The 11,232-nt window shown below is 47.4% G+C and overlaps 1 protein-coding gene across 3 annotated transcripts in view; it reads right to left on the bottom strand.

Moving 5' to 3' along the window:
* Positions 1-638: 638 nt before the first annotated feature.
* The window catches only part of CLMN (calmin), a 123,148-nt gene continuing 112,554 nt past the window's right edge, over positions 639-11,232 (bottom strand). Inside the window, exons 13-14 of one of the 3 annotated variants that reach the window (XM_044932829.1) lie at positions 10,635-10,847; positions 639-3,045 (exon numbers count right to left, since the gene is read on the bottom strand). In XM_044932829.1, coding sequence (XP_044788764.1) covers positions 10,679-10,847 — 169 coding nt within the window. In that variant the 3' untranslated portion in view covers positions 639-3,045; positions 10,635-10,678. Of the gene's footprint in view, positions 10,848-11,232 lie in introns of all 3 variants that reach the window. The other 2 variants (XM_044932830.1, XM_025271453.2) reach the window with 2 other exon arrangements.

Here is an 11,232-nt window from a genome sequence, read left to right as displayed (position 1 = left end):
AGGTATCTGACATGCTATATACTTTACCTATTTTGTTTATGTCTGTCTCCCCTGCTAGAACATAAGCTCTGTGAGTACGACAACTTTGGTTTCATTTATTACTCTATTCTCAGCGACCACAATAGTGCCTGATGCTAGGTAGGTGTGTGATAGATACCTGCTGTATCACCTCTGATTTGCTTTTCCTCCTTCCTTGCTTCACTCTTGCTGTCCTGGGATCGCACCACTCCCCAGTGATACATAAGCACGTGAGGTTTAACTCGGGCTCTGTTTTCTGAGGGACCTAGGCTATTACTACAGTAACTTGGTACAGATGACACGGTTGGTAAGAGACAGACCCAGGATTCAAGCCTAGGCAACCAGCCTGACTCCAGAATCACAGGGCCACCACCGCTCCCACAGGAAGTACCATCACCACTACGGCTGTAGTTCCTTCTTAGAGCTGCACCTGCAAAGGCGCAAGGCAAGTTAATGGTTTAAAAAAAAAGATGGATTTCTTACAATCTCTATGGTTCTATAGTCAGTTGGCTTCATTTTTACCCTGGCAACAGCTCTCTCTGTCGGGATGAAGGAAAGACAGTGTCATTTCTCGTTGGGAAAGGCACGGATACACATGGAAATGAGAATGATCAATGAGCTGGTTGATTCATGAGATTTATACTCAAAATTTTTCTTAAGAATACATGGAATTTTACAAGACCATTCATCATAGCACCAAGCCTAATACTCCTTAATAGAAAACAGTCAAATAACAAATACTCCAGTTAATTTCCCACAGGTATAAATTATGCAAATAATCATTTATATCTTCATTTACAATAATTAATAAATAAGAGTGCACGTTCATACAATTTTTTTACAAAGATACCTTTTTTTTTACAAAGCTACAGCTATGTATAGACTAAATAGACAAAATAATTCTTGTACTACAAAATAACATTTCACTTTTTTCCAATAGTTCTTAGACCTCTCAGTAAAAATATTCAGACATTATCAATTAAGTCCTGCCATGATATTAAAAGAAACAGTAGCAGTGAATCTATTAAACATACTACAGACCTTGAAAAAATAAACCTATCATCACTCAATACTATACACTTTCAACAACTCCTGTGTCCAGGTTTACTAATTGGTCCCGACCTTGCACCTGCTCCACGGCAGGGACCGACCATCTTTCTGTATTTACTCTTTGTCTTTGGCTGATGTTACCAGCATCAATGTAAGTGACGCCAGCAGCTAATTTAGGGTGCAATTCAAGGGCAAAGGGTCTCTGTTTCATGCTACCCGTTCCCCGAGTGCCACACCCACCCCAGGGACATTCTACACAAACGTGCCAGTCTTTGGCTTCAAGGATCCAATGCTAGAATGCAACCAGCCTCTGATTCAAGTGGAATTTCTGTGCCTGGACAGAGGAGCCTGGTGGGCCACCATCCACGGGGTTGCAGAGAGTCGGACACAACCGAGTGGCTAACACTATGCGTGTCGATGCTCAGAGGGGCTGGGGGAATAGAGGAGAATAGAAAGGTCCAGGTGTTTACATCTGTGTATTCCTGCGGCTGAACTTGTGAATTGCAACGAATCTGAGAAAACTGCTGCATCAGATGCTGATTTAATTTAAGGAGACCAGTTTAGTTCTGGGAGCCCAGGAAGCAGATCTCTCACGTTCTACAAGCTTCCACCCCCACACCTTCCACAGACAGACTACCTTTTATTCCACCAAACCCTTTCCGAAGGCACCTTTCTAAATACTGAAGCCGGAAGCCCTGCTCTAAGCTTTGGAATTCACTTACAAATGCAGAGGCACATTTATTCTAAGCAAATAGGCTACTTACTGAGATGTTTAAAAAAAAACGAACTTGCTAACCTTTGGATTTTTAAACCTAGGATGAACTTCTAAAAAGAGGTCTTCAAACTTCCAACCCAGAAAGGTAAATGAATTATTCAAGGTGCCACAACAGGCGGGCCCGAGCTAGGACCTGCGTTCCTAACAGCCAGGCCAGTGCCGTCCTACTCTGGAACGCTGTCAACTCTCTAGGTTACAGACACTCTTAAGAGTTTCCTTTTAAAAAGTGTTTCAACCAGGCGTGTTGTGGCTATCCTCACAGCAAAGTCTACTGACTTCTGGTGGGGCTAAGAGAAGTGGGAACTATCGCAAATGGTGGTAAAACAAAAAAAAAACAACCTATCAAAAGACACTTTTCTATTTGTTTTTGCAACAATGCAAAACCCACAACTTTTTAAAGGCAGAACAAAGGGGGAAAATGGTGATTCCTATCTCACAGACCAACCTGTTGTCTTCCTCCCAGGAATTCAAGTTCTCCTTCTTATTTTAATTGTGTTCTGCCCAGGACAATGAAATTTGCTTTTCAAAGGAGGGGGCCTCTCTTCCACTCTGAAAAGCATGTTAGAAGAACTGAGTGAAGAGCTGGGGGTGGTTAATTAAAGTCTCTCACTCTCGAATGTTAAGACACTGAGTTTATGCTGCTGATGGGAAGCGTATGTATACCTGTGGCGGATTCGTTTTGATGTTTGGCAAAACTAATACAGTGTTTCAGGTTTAAAAATAAAATAAAATTAAAAAAATATATATCTTTTCTAATGAAATTTACCAAAGTCCCAGAAGAAAAATAAATAAATAAAAGCAGTCATTTTAGTTATAAATTTGCAACCTGAGGGTAAAACTTGAATTTGGGGTGTCCTCAGTTATTAAAATTTTTTTAAACTTATTTTTAATTGAAGTATAATTGATGTACAATGTTACTCAGCCACTTTTACAAACTGAGGATGAAGGAAATATTTAAGCAGTGTTGATGTGGAAAGTGAAAGTGTTAATCACTCAGTTGTGTCCAGCACTTGGCAACCCCATGGACTGTAGCCCACCAGGCTCCTCTGTCCATGGGACTCTCCAGGCAAGAATACTGGAGTGGGTTGCCATGCCCTCCTCCAGGGGATCTTCCTGACCCAGGGACAGAACCTGGGTCTCCCGCATTGCAGGTGGATTCTTTACCACCAAGTCACCAAGGAAGGGTCAAAGTGTGCAGAAACCTAGAAAGGGGAAGAACACAAGGTGGGGGGTTACAAGTGACAGATAAAGTTCACCACCTGCCCAGCTCTGAGGTCCTCACCCACTCTTGCCAACTAGACTGAAGTCAGTAACAATCAGAATCACCTTGGGGCAAAGCTTATTTTCTAAGCAGTGAAGTCTAGGGTGGAAATCAGCATTTGGAAGGAAGTCCCATATTTGCGGTTCTGCCACCTGCCAGCTCTATGATCTTGTTATTTTTCCTTCTTGTGTTTTAGCTTCCTCTAAAGCTAAAAGCACCACCTCCTGGGGTGAAAGAACCACCTCCTGTGATTGTTAAGGGTCCAGTGAGTTCATGGGTAGACTTCCTCTTATAAAAGGTATGAGTTAGGTTTGAGACAGAGCAGCTGGCAAGAGGGAGGTGGGTTGGAAAGAAGCTGGGAAAAGCTATGGTAACTGAATATAATGAAAGGAGGTCTAGTCAAAGCTTGAGGGACAGGCAGGCAAGGAGCTGCTGAGCAGCATACAATGTTGTAATGAGCTCATGAGGAAGCTATTAATATTTTTGGCCGCACGTGGAACTTTCCCAAGACTCGAACCTGTGTCCCCTGCGGTGGAAGCATGGAGTCTTAACTACTAGACCACTGCGCAAGTCCACAAGGAAACTATCATTCACTCAACAAACACGTGCTGAGTATCTACTCTGCACAGAAGATGGTCAGAGAGGTTATTTGCCCAAGGTCATCCAGGTACCTAGAGACAGAGCTGGAACTGGAACCTAAATCTGGGTGATTCCCAAACCTGCCCTCCTCCCCATCCCATAAAACCTCCTTGGGAAGGAAGTGACTATAAAATGAGTGGGCGGGCGGCTTCAGTTAGAGAGATTTCTGCCAAATGAAAGTTGGCCTTGACATCTAAGTGTCAGGGATTTTAAAGTTACCGGTGGGATCAGGGCCAGACTGTTGTGTATTTAACACCATGTGGTCAAACAGCATAAAACACTGGCTGTCTTCTTCCCACAGATGAGGATGCTTTTTGGCTTGTTGGTGCTATAGCCCTGGGCTAGAGGTGACTGCTTGTCGGATGGGTTTTCATCAAGTTTCTCAGAACAAATTATAAACATCTAAGTTGATCTTCCCTGTGCAGGAGGACTTGGCCATTTCAGAAAAATCAGAGGGGTTCCGGAACTCTGCTGACCCTTGGGAAGTAGGGGCTCAGAGTCTCCAGGCCTTTGCCCCTTCCCAAGCTGGCAGAGCCCACGAGAGTGGAGGACGGTGAAGACCTGCGGGTCACGTTGGAGCTCTCACATATCAGAGAACGGAAGGCTAGGGCTCACCTGGAGCCTGGGGCCACAGCATCTGCATGCTCGCCATGGAAATGGAAAATTCTGGATGCAAAACAGTCCCGGCTCTGCCTGCATCAGGTTCACTTCCCTTGGCTGACTGTTTTTCCTCAACGAGATGCCCGACAAGAGACAGCGCAAAAAGAGATCCGTGGGATTTCATGTCCAGCAAAGAAGCCACATCTCATTTCTTGGCTCCCTGACGCTGGCTAACCGTTAAGGCAAACTCTGCAGCCATTTCCAGCAAATGAGCGTGTTATCACTCATGCTGGCTCTCAGCCTTCAGCCGCTCAGCCCAGGTCCTGGCCCTCATCCTGAGCTCAGCCCCGCTCAGCAGCTGGACGGACCGGATGAAGAGTCAGCCGTTCAGTGGGGGCTCCGGGCACTAAATCTGCCCCCAAAGGTGGGTTCAGCAGAGATGATGCAATGTCGGGGCGAGAGAAATAACACCTCTGGACTCGAAGGGCATCACAGGCTCTTGTTTCCTGGCCAAGGCATCACCAAGAAGGTTCTGAAGAGCCATGCTGGCTTGAAACTTGCACACAGCCCACCTCGGGGACTTCAGGACGTCAATGGAGATGGCTGGGGAGGTCTCCAAGCAGAAAGGAGAGAGAGGCCACATCTGCGAGCTGCAGTGGCATTCTGAAGAGTTAAGAAAAGCCAAGGTCACGTGAAAGAGAGTGCGTCACAGGACTGCCCTTCAATGACATGACCATGGAGACAGAAGAGTTCTTAACAAGGAAGCCACCATGAATTCTGGTATTCAGGAGATACAGTCTTTCCTTGTTTCCTCGGGCTTGTGTCTGAGATCAGCTCCTGGATGTTCTGAGTCCTCGATGGGAAAGGAGGTGCAAGTGGGCTTCAGGGACTGGAGGCTGGAGGTTTGCAGAAAACTCATTTGGGTGTCAAGATGTCCCTCCTGAGGGCACTAAGCAACATTGGGACTAGTCATTTCTCCTTCCTGATCCTCACCTTTCTCATTTCTTAAATGAGGCACTGTGATCCCTACGTGATCCCTAAGGCTAGCAAACAATCTACAATTTATGGAGATCGGCTATACAGGGAGACAGCCTCCAAATCTTCTGCCTTCTATGAGATCAACCCTCACACAGAGCATGTTAGCACTGCACAGGGATGAGAGGAAAGCTGGGGAGAATTCTGCTGAATCCCAAGAAGGGAGAAGCAGCCTGTGTCCGGAGTGGTTGTCTAAGGGGCAGGGAAGATAGTACTCCATTCTCAGTCCTGGTGGGAACCCATCTCCCCACAGAGTCCTGGCTTGACCAGGAAAAACTGCCCACCCAGTTCCAAACAGCCACCCAGTAGAGGGGGCAGCCGTATTGTTCACTGGCCGACACCAGTGTGGGCTACTGGTTTTCCAATGAAGCAAGGCAAGGGAAACGTAAAAAGTGCATGACTCCATGGAGCTTGGGGGCAGCGGGAGCTCTAAGATGGTTGTGTGGGGGCAGGAGGTGAAAGAGGCAGGAAGGAGAACCCCTATCTGCACTGTGGCATCGAGGGGAGCACGGTGTGTTCCCTCCCCAACACCCCCAACCTGGCCCAGTGCAAACTGAAGGCGCTTGAAGACCACTGGCTCAGCAGGACTCAGGGCAAGTTCACAAGCGTGTCCACATAGCAGCGAGCTTGCCTAACCAGCAGGGAGAGAGCACACGGGGGACTGCATAGAGAGGGCCCATGTGTTCGAGATGGTGACCTGAGCACGTGGGCTCATGTCTTCCCTGGTGAGAGCCCACAGAAACAAGAGCAAAGGAATGGAAGTGATGGCATCATGAAGACAGAATGATAGAGAGGAGGTGACAGCAGGTGAGAGATGCCAACCCATTTATGGCAGGGGCCGAGTGGAGGCAGACGGGCAGAGTCAAGGAATCCCAATACCTCGTATGTGCAGAGGAGAGGTGCGGTACTGAGCTGCAGCCGCTCCTTGGGGGAAGCAGAGGAGGTCCAACCTGGGGACACCAGGCACAGTGCGGCGGGACCGATTCACTGTGTCTACATACTGATGGTGATGAGATGCCTGCTCAGAGGTCAGGATGCGGGCACTCAGGTGTGCGCCGGCATGTCTGGGTACGGCCCTACAGTCTGTGCATTGCACAAAGAGGCAAGGCTAAGGGGAAACTGGGAATTAACTCTAGCCCTAGCTCTGTTCCTCAAGCCTTTCCCTGGAGAAAGAGGCAAACGATGTGCCTGCCAGTTTGGCCACATGCCCACAGGTGGCTTCTGCCCCAGAGGGGCACCTATCTTGAAGTTATCCACTCAGAGGGAATGCCCTTTTGAAACTGCACGAGGGCTCTGCATAGGCTAGTAGCAGCCCTGTGTATGCTCAGAGAGAAGTGGAAATATCTCTAAAGAAACACAATGAGAAAAGACCTGCATAAGACCTCCTGATATGTGTGGTCCTCCCCTGAAGAGTTCAGGTGCCCACCTGGTGACCCTACAGGAAAATCCACGAGTTGACAGAGTTTCCAATCCATTTTTTGAAATATCACTCTTACACAAGAACAGATCCACAGGATCACTAGATATCACAAGAAAATGTGTAACATGAAAGCCAGAGACTGAGACTAACCAAAAGAAAGGGAACTTAGAGGAAATAAAAGCAAAACAGCAGAAAAGAAGTACCTCAAAACCCCACTATCATGAACATCCAGAGAGATAAGTTCTGCAGCCAAGAAACAAGAACAGGACCCTATAAAACAGAAACAAGAGAAGAGCCACAAAATGTCTTGGAAGTTAAAAACCATTCACCAGGAACACTGAGAAGATAAAGTTAACTGTCTTTGCAAGCAGATAAAAAATTAAGACATGAGAAATAGAAAAAACAATATTAGAGGATTAGCCTGGGAGGTCCAACATTGGAACAACAGGTGGTCCAGAAAGAAAAAATGTGAACAATTACAAGAAAACTTAAGAAATTTCCCATGAGAGCCCAGAATGAGGTACACCATCAAGGGCACACCATCACTGGGACTGTTCAGAACACCAAGAATGAAGGGATCTGAAATGTTTCCTGGGAAGGTGGAGAAACCCAGATCACAGCTAAAGGCCTGGGAATCAGAATGACATTAAGAATCTCAACAACCACGTTGGAGGTGGGAGTGGTGGGAGGGTATTATTTTCCACCCACAATTCTATATCCAGCTACCCCTGGGTAAGGGCAGAATAAGGACGTTTTAAGTTATGCAAAATCTCAAAATATTTACTTCCCATGTTCTTTTCTCAGGAAGTTACTAAGGAAGGTATCACACCAAAATCATCATCATCATCATCATCAAGGAGAAAAAATTTGACGAGAAAAGACAAGCAACTATAGTACACCACTTGGTTCAGAAGTAAACAGACCTCATAGGCTCACGATGAAGAGAGATGTACCAAACAACAAAATCTAACCATGCTGGAAAAACAAAGTGGGGTTAGGCTAAGAGCAAGATCCTTCTCGACCATAGTAGCAAGCCAGTAGGTATCTTGCTATTCTAAAAATAAAAAGAAATATAAACATGTTATATAGAAATGCAAAGGTAAATATTAGAAGAAATAGGAAGAGTTGAAAGGGTTACTTTCAGGAAGCAAGACACAGGAGATTGCTAGTTTCCATTAAAAGCCTTCTTGTATTTGTTTCTTTTAAAACTATGAATATGTATTACTTGGATAAGAATTAAAAATAAATTCTTAAAAAAAACAAAAACCATGGGGTGGTTTGTCCTGCTGGCTTCTTACTCACCTTCTATAACTGACTTCATTCACACAAGCCTATCCTCAAGTGAGAATCTTTGTTCTTAAAAAAAAAAAAAATCAGTTTGCTGCCAACTTGAACTAAAGACTTTCAGGCATCTTGCCAGTAGATGGTTTTAAACAATATTACACTTTGTAATGGGTGAGAGAGAAAACCTGCAGACTTTTCTGAACAAGGTCTAGATCCTTAAAATGAAACGATTAATGCTTGGGTCTGCTCTTCCTTGGCTCTTCAAGCATCTAATTTAGGTGAGGACTGCTTGATGTCCAGAGTTATAAAATATTACACACATAATCTTTAGTATCTGTACCTTTGAGCGTTCATTGATGCTAGGGAGCTCATTAATTAGCTCATTTTCCATGGGACACTTGGCCCTCTAGATGGAATTGCTCCAAGCTCCCAACAGCTTTCAGCTTGGACGGCTTAGATTCGTTCATGGAGAGAAGGCAGGCTATAACTAGAGTGGGATAGAAGTCAGGTTTTGGCTGTCATCAACTCAAATGTGCTAGGTAAATTCTTTTGGCCATGCTGGAATTCTGTAAACTGGAGACCCACTGCTTGAAATAAGCAAGCCCTTGGCTTGCAGAGAGAGAAGCATGATTCTTGGAGTAAGAACAACACTGGTGTGTCAGCTGACAGGCTGTTAGAGCCGTGAAGGATATTCCAGAAGGAACGGGTGACAAGCCTGGAAGTGAACAAAACTTTGTGGGAAAAATACGAGAAAAAAACAAAGGTTGGTCGTTGACCTAAGAATTTTGGTTTTGTTTTAAATGAGGACATTCTTATCTATTCATTTTATTATTTTATTTTTTTCAGGACATCCTTGGGCCCAAGAGAAGTTCCCTAAGAGAGGGGACAGCTCCGGGGAGGACATCGGGTGGCCTGGGTACACTTGCAAGTCTGCTACTGGTTGGCTGTGCGATCTTGGTCAAACGGCTCTGCCTCTCCAGGTTCAGCAGCGAAGATGCTGTCTGAACGGCCCTCTAGACCTCGTAGTCTGTGGGTTTATAAGTCTCACTCGATATGCTTTCTGAGCAGGGGCGGACAAGGGGAGGAGGAAGCGATACCCAGGGAGGCAGGGCCTGTGTCTTGAAAGGAAGCAGGGAGCCCAGGGTAGAAGGAAGACAGAAGACCAAAGGGCGGCTGGATGCCCTTCCTCTATCACCTGCCAGTTCTGGCTACTTCTCAAGATGCCTTCTGGAAACCTTCCTCCTTTTCAAGAAACCCATTATAACGGACCACAAAGGACGGCGGTGCAGAGACTCGCACTGTGCGGCAGTGTGCACACAGGTGCTCTTGGAGCAGGAACCTGCTGGGCTACTACCTGCTCTACCACCAACCAGAGCTCATTCTCAGCCAGGTCACCTCTGCCCTCCTCCTGGGGCTCTGGGAGGTTCTTGGTGTTTACAGTGCTCTGCAGGGCCTTGGGTACCAGCCTTGGGTACCGGCCTTAGGAGCCACGGATGGAAGCTGGAGGTGGGGGGGTGCGGGTGCGGGACTGCCCAGACAAAGCAAGAGGGATCCCAGGCCTTGCCCGAGTCAGCCAAAGCTCTGCTTTTCATGTTTCGACTAGACCACCCCCTGAGAATCCTCTTGAAAAGAGGATTCCATGGGTGGAAAAGGTTTGAAAAATCACAGCTTTATCTCAATTCAGTCAGTGCAAAAGCAAAATGAAAATGCATCCCCTCCCTAGAAAAACACCCTAGTGTGAACAAGTGTGCACTGCAGCTCACAACTCAGCCTTTACTTTCTGTGAATTTTGCTGACTGTGGACGCACTTTCCTGGGGCCGGCAGTTTTGTGCTGTTCTTTGGATAACCCCTCTCCCGCCCCGCAAAGACCACGACCAACCACCAGACCACCACAGGGCCCCCAGCGCCTTCACCCAAATGCCCTTCTTGGAGGAAAGTGGGGCAGTTTTCTTCCCATAGGGGCTCTCCCTGGGGTATCCATCCCTTTTTTCATCAGGAGGTAACAAACTCAAGTCCATCTGGGACCTTAAAAGCCGAGCAAGCTAAGAATCAGTGCTTGTGCTCAGTCGATGAGTTGTGTCCAGCTCTTTGCGACCCCAGGGACTGTAGCCCGCCAGGCCCCTCTGTCCATGGGATTCTCCGGGCAAGAATACTGGAGTGGGCTGCCATTTCCTTCTCCAGGGGATCTTCCCGACTCAGGGATCAAACCCGCATCTCTTGTGTCTCCGGCACTGGCAGGCAGATTCTTTACCACTGAGCCACCTGGGAAGCCCCATAAGTCTCAGCCATGAAGCTTAATAGTATTACCTGGCAGAACAAGGCACACAAACAAACCCCACCCAAGGATCCGGCCACACACCTGAGTGTTATGTTCACAGCCTAAGAGAAAAGCATGCTTAGGACTTACAATAAAAGAAAACGAAAGGAAACATGAAAAAAAAATAGTGGGGAAGGGTTGGGGGGGGTCTAAGTTTTCCTTGGAGGTCTTCCACTATCTGCAGAAGCGCCCCGTCCAGAATAGGCAAGAAGAGGAAGGAAGGAGAATGCCCACCCCACGGCCAGGGTCCTGTCTCTTTTATTACGCAGACGCACGCATCAGAGTCTGTTGACGTCCAGCTGGGGGAAGAGCAGCAGGCAGTAAACCAGGAGCCAGAGGAAGAGGATAAAGTACATCACGTCCGGCTGCTGGACCAGCTGTGTCAGCGAGTCGCTCTGGGCGCTGTGGATCTCCTGCAGCCTGGCTTTGCCCGAGTGGTTGGCCTTCCTGCAGGACGGAGACACATCAAAGCAGTCACAAGTGGGGTTCCATCACCCAGGGGACCCCCGCTCCCTCCCTGTCCTCCAGCCTCACTGCCCAACTGGAGAGCCAAGGGCTTCCCAGCGAGGGGCAGACCCAGGTGGAGGGTGGGGTCCTGGGACGCTCTGAGCTTTCAGACCCTCTCAGTTCATCTCCACGACACCAAGACAAAAGAGCTGTTAGCCCCATTCTGCAGATGGGCCTGCTGAACCTCGTGGGGTGGGTGGAGGGTGGCTTTCTCCAGCCCACACAATGACTTTTGTGACAGAGCCGGGACCCGGGCCAGCTCTGCCCCCTCCTCCAGGATGTGTCCCGTTATACAGCAGTGCCCTGAACGCAGAGTTAGAGGCTG

This window comes from Bubalus bubalis, chromosome 20, assembly GCF_019923935.1.
Source record: "Bubalus bubalis isolate 160015118507 breed Murrah chromosome 20, NDDB_SH_1, whole genome shotgun sequence".
NCBI classification, from domain to species: Eukaryota; Metazoa; Chordata; class Mammalia; order Artiodactyla; family Bovidae; genus Bubalus; species Bubalus bubalis.
Note: the sequence above shows the minus strand (reverse complement) of the source record. Positions and strands in the feature narration are given on the sequence as shown.